Genomic DNA, 24427 nt, shown 5'->3' on the forward strand with positions numbered 1-24427 from the left:
ACACATACTTATACATATGCATGTATAAATCAGACAAGCTCAAAGATCACATGGTTTCTCTTATATGAGAAACAGAACAAAACAGAAGAGCGATAGTTAACAGAAGTTCAAAAACTTCTCCAAACTATAAATTCCATCGTTTTAAAAATATTTTAATATATATGCTAATTGGTTTCATTTATACTACTGAAGTAGCTGATGTTATACTAAGAAAATCAGACATCTACCTACTAAACATCTGGCTTAGTTTTGAACATGGCCTGGAGAAACATAGTATCAAACCAGGAAAATCCAAAACAAGAAGCAAAGTTAGGTGGAAAAAGAATTATTTGTAAATTTCAGTCACAAATTAATTTGCACTTAGGTAATATACCAGATAAAAGTAGGAAAATCCTTTGGAGAACTATTACTTCTGCCAGCTGAGTCAAGAAGACTATAGGGCCACTTAATCTTGTCAACTTGACTGGATTGAGTCCTGAAGAGGTAATTGGATCATATATACTCACTAGAGGATTACTCCACTATTCATAAGCTCAGTGTACTATTGGGAGATGGGGCCTAGTTGGAGGTGGGCCACTGAGGAAATGCCTTTGGAGGGCTCATATCTTGCTGGCACTTTTCCCCTGTGCTGTGCTTCTTGGCTATCATAAAACAAGCAGCTGTGGTCTACCATGCGATGTTTTGGAGCCAGCCAACATGGATTAAATCTCTGAAACTCTGTCCCACAATAAACCTTCCCTCTTTTATGCTATGGGTGTCAGGCACTTTGTCTCAGCAACAAGAAAGCTAATACAATCTTTAAAATTAATTTCAGCCGCTGGGAGAGAAAAGGCTTGTTTAAGCATTCTTTCCCTTTCTATTCTATATTCTTTGACTGATACTCTCCCTCAAGCTGAAATTTCTTCTTCAAGCAAATAACATGCTATCTGTGAAATACTGAAAACCACTAATTTACCTTCTTATTGTGTGTGTGGTTCTAGGGACTAGAATTTCAATGCATGCTAAACACATTCTATCACTAAGGGCCCTCAGTCCTACTTGTGACTTTTTGGACATTTAAGCAGAGTCATATATGTGAAAAATGTCAATGACAACAAAGTTAAAAGCAACCCTTACCGACTATCAGATAATCCTGTTTCATATTTGTACTGCTGAATTAGATTGTCCAAATTTCTGCACAGCTGTAGTGTCACAGAGACAACCACTCTCTGTAGGACTTTTCCCATGTAAGGCAGAGTAGATGTGATTAAACCAATCCACTGTGGGTGCATCTTACACACACAGTGTTGATGCAAAGCTCGTATCACTGCACAGAGGAACATGCCTTGACATGTGATTGGCTGAGCCTGCAAATACTGAAGAGTAGTCATGGGCTGATGGGGACTGATGTGTTCCAGGTCAGATACAACAAAATCAAAACCTGTTTCATTCTCTTCGGGAATGGTCATTACTCGATGTTCTAGAACAATCAGCCTCTGAAGCACCCTAAGTAGTTGTGACTGAAGTGTGCTGCCATTGTCAAATTCATCTTCTGAGAAATTGATAAGGCTGTCCTCTGAGAAGCCTTCCTCCACAGCAACCAAGTTCTTACCTGCCATTTTTTCAGTATGCCATTTTTGTGCACTGAAGATAGATGACAGCAAACAATGAAGAATCACTTTCTGAACTTTGCATTTTGATAACATATCAGAGATAAAACTTGGGAAACCTTTTGTGGAGTTTTCTATTACTTTTGCCAGCTCAGTAAAGAGGAGAGTCAAAATTTCTATGCTCATCATTTGCATGTTTCGATTGCCTATTAAATCCTGGCCAGTAACCTTGACATGAGTTGGATAATGGCTACGCATGTAATATAAACAGAGGGAAATAAGAATTTCTATATACATAGAACTCCGAAAGTTATGATTGGAGTCCACTGGAATGTGACTATAAAAGTCTTTGCCCATAACAGAGATCCGGTGTCTGGCTAACAGATTCTGAAGCAGAGACAACTGAGGTGTATACACATTATTTACACTAGTGGTTGAAATGGCATTTACAAAAGCAATAGGGTTAGTTTTTAAGATAGCTTTGATGGCAGAGAAAGCATACAGAGTCCTTGATGAATCATACAACTGGAGATATAGGAGCACATGTTGATAGAGAGGATGGATATTGAAATTGGGAGATTTCCGTGATTCTGGAGAACCCATGTCACTTTCAATTTCAGAAATTTCTCCTTCTCCACAGCTATACCAATTCTCTAAATCCAGACCATCACTAAAGAATACACTGGTTTGTTTGAGTTTTTCATTTGACGGTTTTTTGTCATCATCCTTTTTTCTGGCAAGTTTTACTTTTGGTTTTGCTCCTGGTTGTTTACCCGATTCCTTAACAATTGTTTCTTTCTCTGAGACCTTTTCTGACAACTTTTCTTTGAAACTAAACTGAATACTACTGTGACTCCTCTGTCTAGACTTGGTTTCTGTGGAAGCAACAGAAGAATCATGGAGAGTCTGTGTGGTTCCTGAAATACAAGGTGAGGAGCTATTTCTGGAAATTCCATTTGCCAAGAAGTACTCATGGCCTTCCTCGGCAGACCCAGATAGAAACTGAGGACTTTCATTACTTAGCAAAGAACTCTGACTCTGCTGAGTGGACTGCTCTTCATTTTTAATTGTCTCTTCATTTAGATATAAATCACCATCCTTTGGAGGCAGAGTTTCAATTTCTAATTCAGATGTAACTGATGCAGATTCTGCTTCAAGGCCACTTACAACTTTACATATCAGGTCAAACACTACCTGTTGAACATCATCATCTGGGGACCTTGCTTTTGGTATGTGAGAGTCCTCGTGGGCATTCACATTTTCAGGATCAACTTCATAACTCAAGTTGTCCCCAGCAGAGGACTGTGAACATCCAGAGTCAGAACTCTGAAGTATTTCTATTTGTTGGTCTGGAAGATCAAAATCAGAAACAACCATTGGAATTGTCTCACTGCTGGTACTCAGGAGGGAAAGTCTATCACTCAATGGATTAACAGTGAGACTGAAGTTCTCTATTTCATCCATGGTAAGTGGCTTTTCACCAGTTCCTTTTGATGTAATGAGTTGCACTTGATTTACTGGAATATGACAAAAACAGTAAAAGAGGGGGAAAAAACCCAAAATGTATTAAAATAATTGAAATGTGGAAAGGTAAACTGAATTCAAAAATTTTAATTATTACTTTAATCACCTACTTATATTTTATTTAATCATTTTAGACCTTAAGTTAGAAAATGATAGAAATGACAATTAAGAATGTAATTAACAGTATATTTAACATAGGGAAAAATAAAAATTGTCTTTTCCTATAAAAAGACATCCTTTTTATGACAGGTTGAATATTTTTCCTCCCTGTATGATACTATCCTTTAGTTACACTGTTTCAAAAAATTCAAACAGTTTAATATATAGGCAAATATAGAAAAAGATAATCTCCTTGATTTTAATAAAACTCAATGAACATTAATGAATTATCTAGTACCTGGAAGACCCTAACCTGGAAAAAATAAGGTGACACATCACTGTTCCTTTCTAAGGAGTTTAATACATTTCTGCTGGCTTGAACTGTGGGTGATACATGCATGACTGTCCCATCAGGAGATTTGTACCACCTGTAGTTCAGAGCCGCACAGCAGTGAGAAATACAAATTATGGTTCTGTAGTGAATGTCTTAAAATTAGTAGGAAACCACCAATATAGTCACCCACTTCTGTACTTTTTTGGCAGCATACTATATTGATGGAATTCTTTGGGAACAGTTGGAAGGTTCAGTGCCTTATGAGTAGTATAAACCAAATGCTATCAAATTCATGATATGACAGGTAAGGTCTGAGATTGAGCTCAGAGTAGAAGTAGAATTCAATAGACAGGGACTGTGGCAGATAAAGGGCTACCACCAGGATGTTCTGGCAATAAGCCAAGTAAGTTCTTAGATTATCCACACTAAATGGTGGAAAAGAAAACAGAGGGAGGAACAAAAGCCTTATAGAAAAACAATAGCCATAGAGCAGGAACATGATGGTTTGGTTCCAGACTCATCATTAACCAGCCATGGGACTGTGAGAAAGCCATAGTTCTTCTAAACATCAGCAATCTGCTTGGCAAAATAACCTTTTTATTACTAACCTCATGAGGTTATTTGTCAAGGGATATAAATAAGACATGTGAGTCATTCATTCCTAAAATATAATAAAGGACCATTATCATTGTATAGAGGCCATCACTCAAGAGCTTGTAAAGTGTGGATGTTGTAAGAATGTCGAATATTTATCTAACAGTTAACACACAGGACAGTTACCACATCATGCATGTCACAATAATGACTGCATTTAAAGTTCATAACAAAGCCTTGAGTGGTGAATATTATTATTCCTATTTTATAGAGAGGGAAAATAAGACAAAATATGCATTACAGAGTTATTATAAATTCCCAGAGTGTAATATCTACAGACCTGGTGCAGGATGAGGATTGCTAAATATACTCTTAAGACATTTCCACCAAAATTACAGAACATCTCTGACCACAGCTGTGGCTGATTCCCCTGCTGAGAAAGTTAACTGAAAAAAGAGATCCTAAGAGAGCTGGGGGGATTTAGCTCAGTGGTGCCGGTGCCTGCCTCACAAGTGCAGGGTCCTGAGTTTGATCCCCAGTACCAAAAAAAAAAAAAAGAGATCCTAAGAATTCTAAGAGGGTCATTAATGAATTAATGAAGCACATTCTGACATGGTCCACACTGCACTGATAGAGCATGTAAAGGAAGGAAATAAGGCATAGAGAAAATCACACATGCAATTCTTTGCCAATGAGTGTTGTGTTTACATCTCGTTTTAATAATTTAATTCTCAAAAAAGCATTCTACTTTCATGTGATATTTACCATTGCTGCAGGCAAAATTTTGCATGAAATGCTTGTCACTCTCCTCTCCTGGATAACAGGGAATCTTATTCCAGTAACGTTCTGCTTGTACACGCTGCACTGAAACTCTCTGCGTTTTTGGATGAAGCAAGAGCAATAACAATGGTTCCAAAACTCTCGCGATATCATGTCTTTGAAGGACTTGGTTCAGCCAGGCTTGTCCCATAGAGCTAGTGGAACCATCAAGACTATTAAGGCTATCCAGCATGATGAATAGGGACCTAAAATAAACATCAATAAATAAAACAAAGAACAAAACACCTTTAATTGTAACATTTTAATTTTCTGCAATTAATATTATAAATTGCATTTTCATTTTTTATTAACTATTTTAAGGTAATTATCCTTTCAGAAAAATTCTGTCTGGAGTATTTCAATGAAAGAGAAAATAATTCTTCCCTTTTTATATACTTGTGTTTTTAAAATAACACAAGCCTACATTACTTTTATAAAATGAAAAATAACGGATAGAAAAAACTTTAGTTGTATTTTAGTTCATCATGTATTGAAGCTATTGTAAGTCAACATGATTTCCATGCTGATCAGTGTTACTCTGCTCCCATTCTTTTCCAAAATCAAAGCTATCCACTTAATTCAAGGAAAGATCTGTGCAAAGTATGTAGGTGTAGTTTGGAGTTAGAAAACTAAAGATGCAAATATCTTGTGTGGTCTTTGGCAAACAACTTCTCTGGACATCCAGTGCTTCACTTGTAAGATGAGACAGGATGACTGTCAAATTAGAAATGGTTATTTGTTTAGTATCTAGCTCAAGGTCTAGTTCATTGTAGGGGTTTAATGTATGGTTCAATAGCAGACCAATTAAAAATGGTGATGCTGGCTGAAAAAGCATCAGGTGAAATATAATGTCCAGTAGAACACACATCTGATCCTAAGATAGGCTTTAACTATAATTTGTGGCTACCTCTATGAGACCTGCAGATGCGAGTGCTATATTTTAATAATATGTAAGTCTACCAATAAATGGCAGTTCCTTAGAAGATAATGCAAATTTTACATTCAAATTATTAGTTATTTAAGTAGATTTCAGATCTAGACAAAAAGCAAAACCACTTATCAAACATCTACAGGTTCTTTGATTCTATTACAGGGGTATGCCAGTGTTTTCAATTATAGATTTTAGTCAGTCCAGTTCAGGCAGAAGACTAAAAATAATTGCTTGAGAAACACTTAAAAATACACTGTTTACATGCAGTTTCATTGTATATAAATACAAACTCAAGAATGGCTGTACCAGGTGCTATATTCCTGGCACTGAGAATGTTACCTGGCACATAGTAGGGATTTGATGAATTATGGTCCAATGAAAGGAAGGGACACTGGGTACTCTAGAGCTAGGAAAGGAAAATCTGACAGATAAATGGGACTTTCATGCATTTTAATATATCTTAGATTGTTAAAAAAATCATCAAAAATTTATAAATTTCTATCTCTTACCCTGGCCAACTAGATAGATGACTGAATAAGAGACAATAACCTATCTGACCATAACACCTGAATATAAAATATAACCAACCTGTCAAAAGAACGTGCAAAAGATGACTTATTTATGTGGAGATCCCTTGTTAGATGCCAAAGAACTGCGAACTTTGCATGTGCTTCCATCCTTATTTTCTGAGGAGGAATATGGGAAATTGAGCTATTTTATTCTCTCTTGAAGACATAAAGTGATTTTAGTAAAGTCAATGTAACTATTTAGGAGTATTATGTTCACGTCCATAGTACTCAAATATATATTACAATAAATTTGTTACTTTTTTACAAAGTAGAAAAACAGAAAATATTATTTACATAGAAATATTAATCCAAAAGGGTCATTTTACTCTGGCTTCAAAATAACCATTACTTAGTTTAAACTTTAATCCATTTACTAGATTATTGCATAACAGGATTAAAAAGCTAACAATGTACATATCACATCTTTGAGTATGAAATTTTCTTCCCTCTTATGAATATTTAGTATCAATATTTAGTTCCAAAATTAATTTACTTTTTCTTCTAGAAACTATTACTCATCTCAAATGAATTTTCATCACTTTGCAAGTGATCATACTAAAAATTTAAACACTTAAAAATTATTTCTGTAAGAATATACTAAACCACTTTGGAAATGATTTAAAAGAAAATTATAATAATAGATATAATATTATAATAATAGACACATCTATTATAGTAGAAAAATGTAAAAAATTATTTTAAAAAGAAAAATATTTGGTATTTATAATAAGTATGTGTAATATAAATCCAGTAGAAATCATGACATTATGAACACTTTTATAATGTTCTTTCAGGACTTGTGGAGTTCTAGAAGCAAAAGCCATAAGAAATCATGTCTAAGTTAGAAAAGGATTTGCTTTTTCTGTGGGTTTATTAAATGCTTTTCTTATGAAGCCTGTATTTATACATCAACCAACAGAAAACATGTAAAAATAAAAGTAACAAAAGGTGTTTTAATTTTATTCATGGAGATATATATACACACACACACACACACACACACACATACATATACAGTATATATGAGCTTAGAAGTATTTTTTTAAAAGTGAAATGTTACACAAGTAAAACTAGTAAATAATTTATCCTGGATTTATATTTATTGTAAAAACACAAATTGTTAAATTAAAATGCAGGATTTTGCTGATGGCGCAGAATTATTCAGGAGGCTGAGGCAAGATCACATCTAAGACCAGCCTCGGCAACTCAGTGAGACCTCATCTCAAAAAACAACCCCAGGATTTTATTTAAGATTTTATTTCTGAACAATTTTGAAAGGATATGCTGAAGCAAAAAATAGAATTGTAACACTTTTTATTCCTCTTTTTTACTCCTTCATTCATCACTTTCCCCTCTGCTAAATCTTTTACTCAACATGACACCTTTCAAGACAATTCAAGATCACAAACTTCTTTAAATTGCCCTGAAGACATCAAAATAATTTTTTCCTCTCTAGCCTACCTATAACTCAGGCATCATAACTAACTTATGTATCACTTCATATATGTTAGGATACACAACTTTATTTTGGATATATTTATAAGGCAAATAATATAACCTCACATACTAATGGTACATAAACAACAAATATAAAATTTATAAATGTAACACTCAGATTATTTCATCTCACAGGTATTAGAGTTAATATATCTATCAATTTCACCACTGAAGACACTGATTCTTCTCTAAATGACCCAAGAACAATAGCTTTACTCATCATTACCCACAATGATGTCCTAAACCGAGAAAGAAATCCAGCATTTGATTTTGGATTGTTTAATTTTTTTATATTATTGATGTTTTTATAAAGAACTCCCCTGTAGAAGGATAAGAATAAGATGAAGATATTAATATCACTTTGAACAAAGCTGTATTATTTCTTATCCATATGTTTTCTTGAATCATTTTCCTAGAGTTTTAATTTACCTCTTACTATAATGTGTGCATATTGTATACACAGGACCAGAATGGGGAGGATTTACCTTGTCCTTATGGGTTAGCTGCTGACTTATAACATCTTCACAGATGCTAGAAGAAGGGACTAAGTTATGTAATTGATAAAATAGTTCCACACTCTTCTGGTGGTGCTGGGGTGTCCCATCTCCTAGCTTGTCCCATAAAGTCAAAGCTACATGCTGTAGAAAAAGATGTAAAAGTGACTGTTATAAAACCCTACCTAAAAATGTATTTAACAAACATTTCCTATTAGGTACAAACTAATACCTGGTCTCTGACTGCCAGACATGAAACTTCGCCATACCACTGGGATGAGATTTAAAAGTAAAGCCGTCTACTTCCCCATTTATGGTCACATGGGCACTCAGAAATATTCATGATGATCCTTAAATATTACTTCTTTTAAACATCAGAAATGTAAGAAGAATGTTCTACAGGGCCCAGATAAAAACCTTGTTTCACTGTTTTAGTGATAGTAAAATAATGCTAGAATACATTAACTCTAACAAGATAAAAATATTAAGTTTAATATAATTTAATTTTTATTTGCATGTTACAGAGTGAAATGTAATTCATGTCCAAATATCTGAACTACTGTACTTAAAAATTTTTTGTGTGTATGTTGCATTTTCTGGGGATTAAATCCAGGACCTGATGCATACTAGGCAAGCACTCTACCACTGAGCTACACCCCAGCCCAAAGAACTGTATAGAATAAATCATATGTTTTGGAGCTACATGTGTTAACACAGCACTAGATCTGTGACAGTATTAATACAATTCAAGAATCTTTGGTACGTTCACAACTACAACATTATAGAAATCAAGCTCAATCTAGGAGGAGGAAATATCTGGAGGGGCACAATAATACTACTACTTAGAATTTACCTTGAAAAATTCAGTCTTCTCAGCTATGTACCTCAGATTGCCTTGAGTGAGAGGGGGTCTAATAACCACGGCTACTCTTCCCTGGTTTGGACTTAAAGGTTGTGCAGACTCCATGCTATTAATGTTTTCCCCAGTGACCATGGCCACAGATTGAGTCAGTCCCACCAGGTCCATGATTAATGAAACAGCAACACTCTGAACACTGAAATCACTTGCTTGGCTGCAAGCATTCATCAGAGTCTGGAGCCACTGTGGAGGCTGCACATGCTCACAATCTGAAACAAGAGGGAAGTAATCAGTGCTCACTATATTAAACATTTTACATATACTGTAAGGTAATTTTTTAAAAAAATCAACTCTACTTCATTCCTTTAGACAATGACATGTTAACAAGATCATGGTTTCCCCTTTAGTTTAGAACTTTAAGAAAATAAAACAGCAACAAGAATTTCATAAACTTTTTTCAATATACATTTCTCTTATGCCAAGTCTTACATCTCTTTTCCTGTACTAAAAAGTTTATTTATCAACAAATGTTATCCAGCACTCACTGTACTCCATATGTATATATAAAAATTTAAATAAAGGTAAACAGATAAAAAAAGCTGTTATAATAAAGAAAACCAGTGGATTTAATGTTATATTTCATTAGACTTGTAACCAAACTGTGAAAGGCATCAAAGTCAGTCTTCTCACAACAATTTTTCCATGCCCACTTCAAAAATTTTTAATCAAAATGATAGTTTTAAAAAAAGGCTAAAAAAATCCAGTTTTCATATCTGCATCTTTTTAAAAGAACTTTCTACACAAAATATTCCAGTATAAACAGAACAGAGATGATCTTACCACTCTCTAATTTTTCAGAACTTAACTCTGATGTATGGTTCCCCTCAGCAATATAAACTGGGAAACTTGAGCACTCTAGGAAGAGCTGGCAGGCAGCAAGGAAGGCAGAAAGGTATTCTTTTGAAGTTTTTTGTTTACATAGGTTACTCTCTTTTACATCTCCTTGTGAATCCCTGTCCCATCTTGGAGTCCCTCCTTGCATGTGACTGAGATCCCCTTGACACTCTGTAGCCAATGCCTGAGAAAAAGAGTTACTCTGAATGATATAGAGGTTGATGAGTCTGGTAAGAAATTGTTGGACATACTCCAAGCAGCACTGCATTGCAGTCTTTTGGGCTGTCTTCCCACTTTGGGTTGTTGTCCCCTGTGTAAATGTGGAAGGGGGCTGGACAATGGTTTCCTCAGATCCCACAGTAGATGCTGTTTCTGTCTCAGAGGACGTGCTACCAATTGGGATGGCAGTTGCCCCCTGCCCTTCATTGATTTCTCTGTCAATGTCATCATTTCGGTCTGCTTGATACTGTATAAACTCGGTGAAGCCACTTTCTGACGATCGACTACTTGGTGGGTTTTCTCCATCTTCAAATACTTCAGTAGGATTTTCCAGACAAACTGATGGTACCTGACAGATTTTTAAAAAAGCAAAAGGTTGAGTATGTACGTGTATACATATTAGGAATTAGAAATGGCCATCTTTTTAGGGAAGTTTTAGATCAGATTATAGACATTAATTTACATTCTGTTGAATTTGAAAATAGTTTATACATGATTCATGTCTATGGTAAGCAGAAACATTAATGTGGTTCTAATGAATATATAAATATTTATGCATTTACCAAGTATTTATCATTCATCATATATATATATATATATATATATATCATAAGGTTAGGATCTTTGGAATATGTATTCTTGTTTTCAAATGTCTAACAATTTATTGAATCTATTTCATAAAATCACTTTCTTAATGTTGAAAACATGCAAAGAGAGAGACACAGGGTTAAAAAAATGACATTTTAAAAATCAGGAATAAAATCAATAGGTTATCTGTTCAGGATCACATGCATGTGAACTTTGGTTAAAATGTATAAAGTACAAGTTAAATGTTTGCTATTAATCTTATATTCTTTTACAGAAGAGTAACTGAATTCATATGTGTCAGACATTGTGTTAGGTAGTAGGTATAAAAGCAATACTATAATTTAAAGGGAAACAATTAATTATAATACAAACAAGCCAGTTCCTCAAGTAGGACTGGAATGTATTTACCTTTCACTTGATGAAAAGATAAGTACAATCATAAAGGATATTTGTTGTCTTACTTAGTTTAAATAAACAAAGATGTGCATATCACACATTCCTTGGGTGACTGGGTCAGGGTATAACTCGAATAAGATCATGAAAAATGATTTTATTAATACATTAACTAAACGCTCTGCTGCCCAAAGCTGGGCCTTACCTAATTTGCTTCAGTGAATGACACCACTGTGTATCAAAGCTGGTTAGACAAAGATCTAGGGATCATTCTTGGTACCTTTGTCACCTCTCTTCCCCACTTCTTCCACATCAGTCTAGTGGCTAAGGGTATGGATCCCAAGTCAGCCAGAGCTCTACTGCTCACTATGTAAACTTGGCAAGTTATTTAACCTCTCCAAACCTCAGTTTTCTATTTATATACAGTAGCTGGTCCCATCCATGGGGGATACATTGCAGGACCCCTAGTGGATGTCTGAAAGTATGGATAGTACTGAACCTTATTTATACTAAGCTTTTTCCTATATACACATACCTATGATAATTTATAACTTAGGCATAATGTGAAATTAATCATGATAGAATATTACAACAATATATTGTAATGAAAATTATATGAATATGGTCGCTCTTGCTCTCAAAACACCTAATTGTACTGTACTCACACTTCTTATGATGAAGTAACATGATACAATGGCTACATAATGACATGAAGTGAGATGAAAGATGCAGGCACTGTGATGCAGTCTTAGGCTACTACATAAGGATTACTTGAACAAAAGCACAGTCCATCTGATAAGCAAGACAGCTACTAAATGACTAACGGGTAATACTATATACAGTGTGAATCCACTAGACAAAGAGATGATTCATATATTGTGCAGGACAGAGAAGGATGATGTGAGATTTAATTGTGATCCTCAGAACAGCACATAACTTAAACCTTAAGAAAAATTTCTGAAATTTTCCATTTAATATATTAGGACCATTGGTAACTGAAACTGTGCAAAGAGAAACTATGGATAAGGAGGACCACTGTAATTGAGATGATAAAAATTCCTAAATTTTACAGTTTTTATTAGGATTAATAATGGTATATATAAGGCATCTGGCACAGTGCCTAGTACATGGTTAAACACTCAAATATTAGTGATCACCTATTATCCTTACCAATCTATTACTAAATCTTTTTGATTTGCCTTCTTAAACATATGGTTAACTCATCCATTTCTCTCCTTACTCCCCCCATCTTGTTGGCACAAATACCACCACCTCTCACCTGCACTACTGCAGGTCTCCCCACATCCATTTTTGTTTCTCAGATCCATATTCCACACTGCAGCCACAGTAATTTTTCTAATACACAAATCTGATTATGTCACTTGCCTTTTTCCCTTCAGTGTCTTCCCATTGCTCCTAAGATAAAGAATAAAAGCCTTAGTACAGTGAACAAGGCTCTGTAAAACCTGGCTTCTATCTCCCTCAAAGCTGTATCAGCCCATCTGCAGTGTTCCTTCCTGACTCAGTCTTTGCAAATGATCCTTTCTCTGTCCCATGCTCTATCCTTTCTACCTTACCTCCACCCCACCAATTTTTCCAGGGCTTCACTTAAACATTCCTTCCTCAAGAAAGCCATCATTAGCCCTTGGTCTAGGTCAGGTCACCCATTTTCCACACTTCTCTCCATACTTTCTTTCATACATTAATTGGAACTATAATTAAGTGTGCAATCACTTGTTATACATCTCTTCCAACTAGAAAGGATTGAGAAGCTCAGAGACTGCCTAATTTGCTTTTTTATTTGAAAGATAAGAAAACTGAGGCTCAGTGAGGTTAAAAAAAACACACACAATGAAACAAAAAACTTGCCCAAGGTTATAGAGGCTTAGCAGTTAGAAGAGCTCAGATGAGGCAATTTTAAACTTCACATTTTTTTCACCACAGGTTATCAGCTTTTCATATTATTCCAAAGTTTAGAGGTGACTATCAAAATTGAATTTGACAACTTTTTCTTTTGAAAAGTTAGTGATCATCTAAAATCATGTACTTAAAAAAAGACATTTAAATGATAAAACTGTCATTAGTTTATTACTATAAAATTATTTCTATATTAATCTGTTGTAACAAAGTAATCATAAATGGGTGATATTAAAGAACTCAAGCTATAATCCAGTTGCATTTATAAACATTTACTGGAATGGACTATATTATACAGATATACAGATATTTAAAATATATATAATCATTTTATAATACAATGTCTTTTTGAAAATACAAAGAAATGATGTTTTGGGCATTTGAGCATAGAGATCCAATACACTGACTTTACAAAAATACATGAAATGCATAGAACCAAATTAGATTTAAAAAATACTATCAGTCCTTTACTTACACTTTCCAAAGAAGGAAATATAGAAAACACTCAACCTTTAAATATGATCATTTTCAGACATCTAATTAAGATAATACCATCATACTTCAGTAAATAAAGAGAAAAATATACATGGCCTGGGTGCATAAAAGAAAAGCAGAGACAGAAGGGAAAAGGCACACTCTAAGATTAATGGCATTATAATTTTAAAAGAGCATATTATTTAATTGTTGTTCATTTAATAGGAGTGAATATTACCTTTTACCTTATCTATAACCACCAACGAGGGTCTCTGGATGTCTATGTAGTAAATCTTAAAAGATTTGAATATCCGATTGAAAAGACACCAAGGGCGGCCTTGCTTCTCCTACTCTCATTAATTTCATTCAAATGAAAACCAAAACTTCAATACTAGTTAATAGCTATTTTAGTTTTATTTCTAAGAAAATCTTAGGAGCACAATTTAAGGAAAAAATGCAAGAAAATTAAATTTTCATCAATGGTAGACACATATGTATACACAATTATTAATATTAGTATATATTATGTATCACATATAATGAGCAGGTTGGAAGGAAAATAAGGGTGGTTTAATTTATGTAGGCTAATCCTGGAGTATATTTACAATGCCCAAAGGTCAGTAATTTCATTTCATTTTGAAGAGCAATACATTTAGAAAAAAGTTTTAGGATTAATATCTGATGGGAAAGGTTATATGAGATCATCCTAAAATATATTTGCCTATCTGGGAAAAAAGGCATCTAAAGGGGTAAAAAAAGGCAATTACACAAACTTAGGATTTAGGTAATAATCTAACAATGTACTCTAAAAATTTTAAATCTTTGTTTTAGTATAGTGACATCGTGCTTAAAGTCAATGTAATCATTATACAATTCAATTAAATGCTTTCATTCATAGTTACTAAAACATTTGATTATAAACCTTTTAAATTATTAGAGCTTTTATATTATTGATTTTTCCCTGTGTTTAGCTATGTTAGTGGTACCAGACATTAAAATTATAAAGGTTTAATTCTCAATTTGATAAAGACAGTATTAACCATCTAGATGACTGAGGACAGTAAAAACATCCTGGATTTCAAGATCATGTGAAAAATTTGGTGTATGTGAAAAGGACCAGTAAAGTTGCAATACAGACCCATTGTTTAATATGGCAGCCATATTAATGTGGCTACCATATAGAAATGTGGCTAGACTAATTGAGAAACTAAATTTTTAATTCTACTTAAGTTTAAAAATTGATAATTTAGTTATCAGAAAATTAAGCATATCTGGAAAAATTTTGTATGTAATTTCAGTTTTTCAAGTGTAAATTTTATAAATTCAACACAGATAAAGTATTTCTGTTAAAAATGCAGCAGTTCCTGAGTTTGATTCCCTGTACCAGAAAAAAATTAGAAAAATAATACACCATTTGCAGATATGCTATAAGTATAAAATATCACTTTGAAGACAGTACATAAAAAACTATAATTTTTTTATCAAATTACTTTGTATATATTGTCAAATTTATACAGATTACATGTTGAAACAATAATGTATTGCTACATTGGGATAAGTAAAATATAATTTAAAATAATTTCACCTGCTTCTTACTTTTTAAATGTCACTCACATTGTATTTGTTTTGGAAAGTACTAATATAGGACATTAAAGTGCATTATGGCCAAAAGCCTACAGTATGGTCTACTACCACATCACATGGAACTAAGAAAGATTCACTGATATATATATATTTTTTTAGTACCAGGGACCGAACTCAAGACCTTGAGCTTGCGAGACAGGAGGCGGAATCACTGGGCTAAATCCCTGGCCCAATTCACTGATATTTTAATGCTCATGCACAGTGATTTAACTCAGAAACTGTTCTACTTTGAAGAACTACAAGGTCTAATACCAAAAATAATAGCTAAGATTACCTTTTTGTCTTCCCATTCTTTGACTGTGTTGTTCTGCCCATTTGGAAATTGCAACATGCCTCCAGTACCAGCAGATAGCAGAGGAGGTTGAACCTTGCTAAGGATCTTTGAGCAGAGCCTGAGTGAATCTGTGAGCTCAGATAAGCGGAATGTCTGGAGATGGCTTGTCAGAGCAGAAATCATCCTGAGCAGCAACTGGGGCAAGTGTTCTGTCTGGATTTCAATATAAGTCTCCTGAAAATAAAAGGGAAATGAAAGATAATTAAACAATTTATAAGATGAAAGTCATTTATTTTTTAATCTGCACAAAACAAGGTAATAATTTTACTCATATTTTATAGGTATCATGCTCTTAATATTGTAGTTAATTATTGATGACTTATAAAATTTCTACTCCCAAATTCTCAATTTAAGTACTTTTAAAGTATATATTATAAAAAAATTTTATAGGTATCATGCTCTTAATTAACATTGTAGTTAATTATTGATGACATAAAATTTCTACTCCCAAATTCTCAATTTAAGTACTTTTAAATTTTATATTATAAAAAAATCCCAGTTTTATCTGCTATATTACAGAAATAGTATTGTAACAAAAGTGAATAGAATCAGTTAAAAACAGGCTGAATGTCATACCTGACACAGCACCCTCATACTTCTAGTAGGCTTCAAAATGAGAAAGCACAGAATTGAGTAGAGAAAACATAAGAGAAAAAGATTTCCAACAGTCTTTATTAACAAAAAATAATCATCAATGAATATAAATGCAGCATTAGGCCAATGTAGTAAACACCTATCATTTTATAGCATGCAGTTAGAAAATATATTCCATGTATTATATTCACATATGTAAAACGACAAAACACTTGGAAAATTTTATGAAAAAAAGCTATACCAAAGAGAAGAAAATCAATTTAATTTTAAAGATGGAACTGAGCTCCAACATGAAATATTTAAACTATGTTCTTAGATTTCCTTGATATTTTTTTTTTTTACCAAGGTGGTCTTACCAAAGAAACTATATCCAACAAAAAATCCACCAGTAAGCAGAAATTGGTCAGTTGTAATTCAGACGACTCACTACTATCTCCAGGTCCAACCTGAAGTCTGGCATGCAGTGTCCTCCTGAAAAAACAAAATTTATTTTATCAAGTACACTCTCAAGTGATGAGTACTTGGGAAACATCATTATCTTCTTAATGAGGGCCAAGTCAACAATGGGTCACAAATTAACGTTCTTGTGATGAAACAGACCCTTTCCCCCAATACACTACCATACCTCTATTTGGAAAATTCTCAAAGCTAGAGTCTTAGGCCTAACCTTTCCTTGTAATGCCTATCTTTTACTTTCAAGTTTTTCTGAATGGATCTCACTTTTTAAAACTTACTTCTCATTGCTTATCTCCTAGTTAAAATGGATTGTTTGCTGTTTGATTTCTAAATTTAGAAACTTTGTGTTTACCAATTTGTCTTGCTGGACTATAATCCTCCTCTGCCTTCATTTTCTTGTATCTAGAATGTACCTGTCCTGAGATCAAATGTATCTCTTCCAGGAATTCTCTTCTGGCCCACGTAGAGTATTCCTTGAACAAACATTCACATAATATTAATCCTATATGACCACACATTGCTCTACATGCTAAAGACACAAAGAATATGATACAGTCCAAGTGAGAAATATAATCATGTAGATAAATAAATACAACAATGTGGCAGTGTGAGAGTAATTGATTTTGATGGGAGATTTGAGGACATCAATAGAGGTGTAGGTCTTTACCAGATGGGCACAAAAGGTGGAATATTTTAGGAAGACTAGCACAAGGGAAGGCCTAACAATACAAAAGTTTGTGTGTGCTCAGATTAGTTCGAGAAGCATGGGTGTGAGTTTGTGGACACACAAATGCAGTATGTGTTGTTTGTAGAAACATATAGTTTCACATAGAAAGTGAAAACTCAGGATAGGATTAGGTGGTAAAAAGATACTCATAAGTCCTCTCTATTCTTATATTTTATTCTTTCTAAAAGACATTTGCAATTTTAAACTTAATACTAGGGATATGCATATCTTACTTGCCCTACTATCAGTTCTGTGAAGATAGACTTTATATGCCTAGCACAATGCTTGTCAGGAAGGTGTTCAACACCAGATAAGTGGGTATCCAAAAGCTAAGTTATTAAAGGAATTCATGTATAGCAGTATTTACATTTTTAATGACTTCTAAACATAATATTGTATATACTTACTTTTTTACTACAAGCCCATGAGGCTTGAGAGGTTAACATGGTTCTTAATAAGTTTGGTTTAAAATCCAGACAGATTTCATTCTAGTTTACTCGTATTCTAGGGTTTTGGACTATTCTTTAGGCTTTCAATCTGAAAGATTAGAGGACTTTATCACTTCAGTGATAATATGGGCAAGTCCTATGGCTTTGAAAATGCACAGGTGCACAGGAGGTTTGTTACTAAAAGTGTAAATACTTTTGGGAAAGTGTGCCAAGGCAGCAGTATAAATTTGTTATCTTCTCTGTAACAAAGAGAAGCTAGATTCCTATAGAGAGGTAAAAATCTTTCATTTATGTTGCTGAATAATTCATTTTTGAGCTCCCTTCCAATTCTAGGATGATATGAGAAATAATTTTTATATGTTAGAGTAACAAGGTAGTCAGATTATGGCTACTAAATAATTAATAGTTCTCAGTAGAAGTAGAATGTATAAAAAAATTCTTGAGATTAAACAACTTAAAAACTAGCTTTGGATATTAAAACAAATGAAATAGTTTAACTTACCTACAACATTCTTCAAACCAACGTGCAACATAATCCCACATATAGTAAGGTTCAAAGGAATTAAAGAGAAGGTTGGCAGTTTTAATCAGCTCTGCTGTTTTCTTATTTTCCCTTAGTTTACTAAAGAAAAGAAAAGAAAAACTAAGAGTATTACAAATTTTTTTTCCAAATTTAAATTTGAATGCAATATCATTGAGGTAGTGCAAATTCCTAGTTAGCTGCTACAAAACATGTAAGAATATTGCAACAAATAATATTAATCTATTTTCATTCTTCTCTTACTTTATATGCAATTATTCTTCCAAATTTGAGTTTTCATAACTCAAATGTATAATCAAAATCAGAAAGCCTTATATAATAAAAACCACAAAAGAACAGGAAGATTTTTCTGAACTCTTAAGTGCACAGTGTTAATCTGGCAATAAATTGTTTTGTTTACTATGACATGTATAAAGTAAGGAGTGATTTGATTTTGACAGTCTCGATTCTAAAGAATTTTATTTGCTTCTTTGTGCTGTTCAGGATTTTAACAAAGTTTATTTTGACCAGTTTCACTCAAATTATTATTCTTACCTTTAAAAACAATAATAAAAAGCACTATTATTGCAAATAGCTATTATTACTAAAATACCATGAGGGAAAAATAAAACTGTTATTTCAAATGACTACCATTTAGTCTGTTACTTAACCTATTTTCTCTTCCTATCTCTCTAACAAAACAATTATATCTATGGCTATCTATCTGATAGATATCTGTATCTGTAGGTGTTGGGGATCAAACCTAGGGCCTTGTATATGGTAGGCAAGTGCTTGTCTTTATACAGTGAGGTATTACAGTTGTTGATAGAAAAGTAAATACTCTACAGGGCAACATAAATTCTTAGGCACAGGGCAGAATGACACAGTAATACTATGTTCATTAACATAAACTTCTCTAAAAAATACAAGGAATTATATAATGAAAAATCAAAAAATGTCTTAAAGTGTTTTACAAGGAGACATCAATAAAATGCCAATTATCTAAAACTATTATAACCTTAAAACTTTTGTCATATTATAAAGACTGATGATACTAAAAGTGGTCTGTTTAAAGCAGAGAAGAAAAGAAAAAGACTTTGTTAGCATGTATCTATCACTAAAGAGAACAAGACATGCTAATGTTACATGACTTGTCCCAGGCATTCAAAATAAGTATAAATATACATATGTGAAAGAATAACTATAACTGAAAAAAAAAGAATATTCAGTGGCCTTTCATTCACTTAACAATTATCTTTTTCAAGACTTTTTGTAATCTATGATTTAGTATCTGAGTGTGTTAAACCACTAAGAGGCACTACCCTATGAACCACCAGGACTGCTTAACAAACAAAATACCATTATTAACAATTACCATTATTAACTAAAATGTGGCAGTCTCCTGTAAGTTTGGTAAGTCAAATTAAATTCTTGGGGCCAATATGTTCACTGCTAAAATTTAATTTTGTAAACCGGTGAGATGAAGAACCACTTCTGACAAATGCTGGCTGTATGGTCGTGCTTAAAGTGCCTATTTGAATGACGCGTGACTTATGGTACTTCATACTACCAAAATACAGTGGAAAATCAATTTTACTCATTAGATCACAAACTTTATACAACAATATAAGATCTCCAATTATAAATACTTCAAATTTCATTAAGTGAACATAAAGAGTACTATCTACTTTATGAATAATAATCAGTAAGAACATCTTTATATCATGCTTAATTTTTTGGTAGTCTACCTGCTTAACTGAGCATGATCCTTGCTGAAGGGTGGTTCCATCTGAAGATCTAATTCTGCTTTGCATTGGGAATACAATGTTCTAAACACCTCAATTAGTACATCTTCCAGGATTACAGGTCCTAAAATTAATATACAAAGTAAAGACAGTAATTAGAATAGGTAAATTATGACTATTTAAAAATTATTTCAAAGAATGTTTTAAAACAAGTATTTAAAATAATTTTCAGAAGTTAAACTTCACATTTTGAGAAATCCTTAAACAACTGAAAAATGTCCACTTAAAGTACAGATTTACATAACAGAAGTGACAGAATGAGGGAAACTGATTTGACCAGTTTATAGTTGTTACCTTGGACAAGTTATTTACTTCTTTGAGCTTTGGTTTCCTTATCCAGAATGAAGATAATAAATTTATATGACAGTTTAAAGGATGAAGAAAAGTATTTGGTACAGAGCATAGTTCCTAGAATTTAATGATTATTTAATAAATGCTACTGCTACTATTACTACTGACAATTTAATTATAAAATTGCATAAGGCTAAATTTTATTTGCTATAACAGATGCCAATTTCCTTTTTAAAAATTCCTCAGCTTCACTTACTATCGTACAATACCTAAAAACTAAACCTGTCAGAGCAATCAATATAACTTGATATTCTTGTATTTTAAATATTTTATATTTTCACTTTAAGATTTGGTGAATTTTAGCATATCTGCTAAATATCTAAATGTAACTTGAAAAATTACACATTATATTTTCACTTTATTGTTACTATCTGCTTTCTTAATTTCTGTCTTATATTTAGCTTTCCAGTAGATCTAATATGTAATTAATACACAATGAGAAAGGAGAAAACATAAAATAAAAGGGGTAATGAGAAAGAGAAACATTATTCAAATTTTTTTTTTTTTTTTGGTACCGTGGGTCAAACTCAGGTCCTTGTGCAAGGCAGGCAGTGTAACCACTGAGCTAAATCCCTGGCCCCTAATCCAAATATTTCTGCCCAAGTCCTTAAATTCTGTGAACTCTTAGGTTATAAGAGATTGTACATGTTTTAGTTTCTGTAACTTAGTAAGGATTAAGAGGATAAGCTCTTTTTAAAATGATTTCTGCTACATATATAGTACATACAAGACATGAGGAATGATAACATATAGGCTGCATGTATACCTATATCTTAACTTTGTAAACTTTAAGAAATTGAGAATCTATTTAAAAGTTATCTCAAAACACAGCAATTTTTCTAATGACTTCATCTTATTTTTATTACAAAACTATCATAAATTACATATCCCTTGGGATAATGGTATATCTTACCTAGCTCAGGTTTGTCCAGCAAACTGATTAAAATACGAAAAGGTTTTAGATCTTGCATTAGAGTGCTCTCTTCTCCAAATCCATTCACTTGTAAGATTCCCACCATTGCCTTTAAAAAGGAAATATGTACTAGTCATTTTGTAAATAGATTGAAATAATTTTTGCCTAAGAAAAAATACTTTTAAATATAACCATATGCAATTCAGATTTACATCCCCCATCACTTTTCTGAAGCCTTCTTCCTCTGCTAGAAAGAAAAATGTTACATTTATTTGTCTGGAGAGAAAAAGAAGTGCTTACATTTTCCCTAGGGAAAAAAATAGAAGAGTCAAAAAATCAAGAAAAGTATAATCATAAGTATTGTTCACTCTCAAGATGAAAATGTTTCTGTTTAAGGTCATGGACCCCAAACTATGTCACTTCATCAAGGTAATAGCTGCTATTATGCAATTATTGTACCATTAGTGACTCCAAATTCAGTATGTTACTCCATGCTTATCTTGAAAATATAAGGGAAGTGAAAATAATATGAAATAAATATATGGATAATGTTAACATTTCCTTTACAATGACTATTTTACCACATTTAGATTCCGGCTATGGTCCAAATTCCCCTCTGGTTTCATAGGAAATAATACAGACCTCAGTCCACCTTTAGGAAAAGCTCCAATGTTCATAGAGCACATAGATAAGAAGCTGAACTATGTTTTAGTAAAGTCATAAAAACAACAAAGAAAAGAAATAGCTCTAGCCTTACAAAGGAATCTAGCTTATGGTTATTTATTTTACTTTAGCCATTTGCTGGTTATTGTCCCTCTTAGAAAGTGTTCTAGTCTTGTCTCCATCCCTTCAACTACAAATTCAATTAAGGCAGATCTGTGTTACACCTAGTAACTAGTGGTCACCAAATAAGCAAAGAATAATGAAAGCATTCATTACCTGGACCAACAATTCTTTTGAAAAGGTAGTGAAATAGTAAGTGGCATGTTCTTCAGGATTGCTGTGTCTTGTACTTCTGGGTCCTACGATAGTACCGTTGTTATCAAAACCTCCATGGAAATAAATTGCAAATGAATTAAAATAGAATTCTCAAAACTGTTGTTCAGTAAATACCAGAACAGCAAATATTTCAAAAACAGCACTAAACACTTACCAATTAGAAGCCCATTCAATGTCAGCAAGAGAGATCATTTCGGATAGTTTAATAAAGGGAAACGAATTCAGTACATAAGTATCATAGTATTTTTCCAGAATTACCTTGTCCTCCAATCCCCATCTTACCACAGTAAAATAATTGAAGACTCAAATCATCCAAGAGATTCTGTGTCCTCTCACTCTAGACAGTAAGGAGTTGGGAGGCTAGGCCAAACACTGACAAAAAGTATAGCTGACCAAAATGTACACAATGTTTCATTGCTTCAGTGGGAGTTTGGGACCATGTGGAAGTTAGTGGTACTTACTAATCCTGATTCCTTTGATGACTTTAAAGTTTCAGAAATTGTCATTTTCATTATTAACTTAATCCTTCTTTACTAATTTATAAGAGGGGAAAAAAAGTCTCATGTGACCATATGGATTCAAATAACTTCAACTAAAGTTTTGTAATTTCTTTATATAATACATCATTAATAGTTTATGTTTTTTACTGTCCATTTATAGAAAAAGTTTTAGTTTTTTTACTTAGAACATATAAAACTTGATAATAGTTATGTATGACAAATCTTTCTCCATTTTTTTCTCAATTATGACTACCTACCAAGAAGCCATGCATAAAGTCTTCGGTTCAGGGACATATCCCTCCTTAGTACTACATGAAGGGCTGCTGACAATATCCTGATCATGTCTGGTCGAGTGGCCTGAAAGGATTACAAATGTGCTTATACTTTATCACACACAGAAGTATATCATTATTTTTCTTCTTTTTAATGTATAAAAAATCAATTATAATCTCAAAAGTGTAAATACTAGATATTCAAGTCAGCTTTCCATGAAATAAGTAAAAGTAATCTAACAGTCCATCTACAGTGTAATAGCAATCTTATTTTTGGAAATAAAATAATAACTTAAATTAGAAATACAATCAATACTAAGTTTACTACATGCAAGACATGTACAAAGGTAAAGTGGGAAATCAGAATGACTATGATCCATAAAATTAGGTAATCTAAAAATCTGGTATAGGAATGGGGAGGAGAGTATTAGAACTGGGTAATTAGAGAGAAGAGCACAGTATCAGAATTAGAAGAGTATTAGAATTAGATATCTACCTTTAAAAACACATTCAGTATAGTACTGTTTTTATAAAACAAATTATAGAGGGTACAGTTTGAGAAAATCTTGCCTGGAAAGAATACAAAGTAACAAAGTACTAAAGAAAGAAAAATCTTTAAAAAGGCTCTGAAGCATCAATCTAAGGATATTACAAATTAAGTTCTTATCAATTTAAGTCTACCAAGAATTAATTCCTCACATCCCAGTGAGGAATTTAAGTGAGGGACTACTAATACTGATTGTTGGAAAGCAGAAAGTTCAAAAGCAAGAGTCAATAACGTTTGATGAACAGCCAGATAATACATGTTTTAGGTCTCTGGACTACATATATTTCTTTGGCATACTCTTGTTTTCTCTTTCCACCTTTAAAAAAAAAGCATGAATTTTTTGGCTACTTCTGTACTAGAATTTGTACCAAAATATCCCCAGTAGGGATATTTCTGTGAAAATTCAGAGGATAGAATAAAGGCCTCTCGTTAAGGGAAAGACTCTCAAAACAGAAAGTAGAGGTGTTTTATGTCTCAATTAGTGGTAATATAGACAAGAGAACATAAGTATCCAAATATTGT

At 33.0% G+C, this 24427-nt stretch overlaps 1 protein-coding gene across 12 annotated transcripts in view; it reads right to left on the reverse strand.

The window, feature by feature from the left end:
- The window catches only part of Dop1a (DOP1 leucine zipper like protein A), a 98224-nt gene that overhangs the window by 27982 nt on the left and 45815 nt on the right, over window positions 1-24427 (reverse strand). For 8 of the 12 annotated variants that reach the window (XR_015441564.1, XM_021240726.2, XM_087188110.1 and 5 more), the window contains 14 exons: window positions 23344-23443; window positions 22527-22636; window positions 21588-21696; window positions 20267-20387; window positions 18501-18620; window positions 16723-16837; window positions 16349-16378; window positions 15713-15946; window positions 10150-10771; window positions 9304-9578; window positions 8442-8594; window positions 6479-6576; window positions 4906-5165; window positions 1117-3106 (listed from right to left, as the gene is read on the reverse strand). Coding sequence is in view for 11 of the 12 variants with exons in the window: in XM_021240726.2 (XP_021096385.1) it covers window positions 1117-3106; window positions 4906-5165; window positions 6479-6576; window positions 8442-8594; window positions 9304-9578; window positions 10150-10771; window positions 15713-15946; window positions 16349-16378; window positions 16723-16837; window positions 18501-18620; window positions 20267-20387; window positions 21588-21696; window positions 22527-22636; window positions 23344-23443 (4337 nt within the window). In the remaining variant the exon portion in view is untranslated. Of the gene's footprint in view, window positions 1-1116; window positions 3107-4905; window positions 5166-6478; window positions 6577-8441; window positions 8595-9303; window positions 9579-10149; window positions 10772-15712; window positions 15947-16348; window positions 16379-16722; window positions 16838-18500; window positions 18621-20266; window positions 20388-21587; window positions 21697-22526; window positions 22637-22740; window positions 23316-23343; window positions 23444-24427 lie in introns of those variants that run through there. The other 4 variants (XM_087188111.1, XM_087188109.1, XM_087188108.1 and 1 more) reach the window with 3 other exon arrangements.

The sequence above is a fragment of the Heterocephalus glaber genome, unplaced genomic scaffold (genome assembly GCF_053883595.1).
Source record: "Heterocephalus glaber isolate CG9 unplaced genomic scaffold, H.glaber_assembly_v1.0 deba00001523, whole genome shotgun sequence".
Taxonomy (NCBI): domain Eukaryota; kingdom Metazoa; phylum Chordata; class Mammalia; order Rodentia; family Bathyergidae; genus Heterocephalus; species Heterocephalus glaber.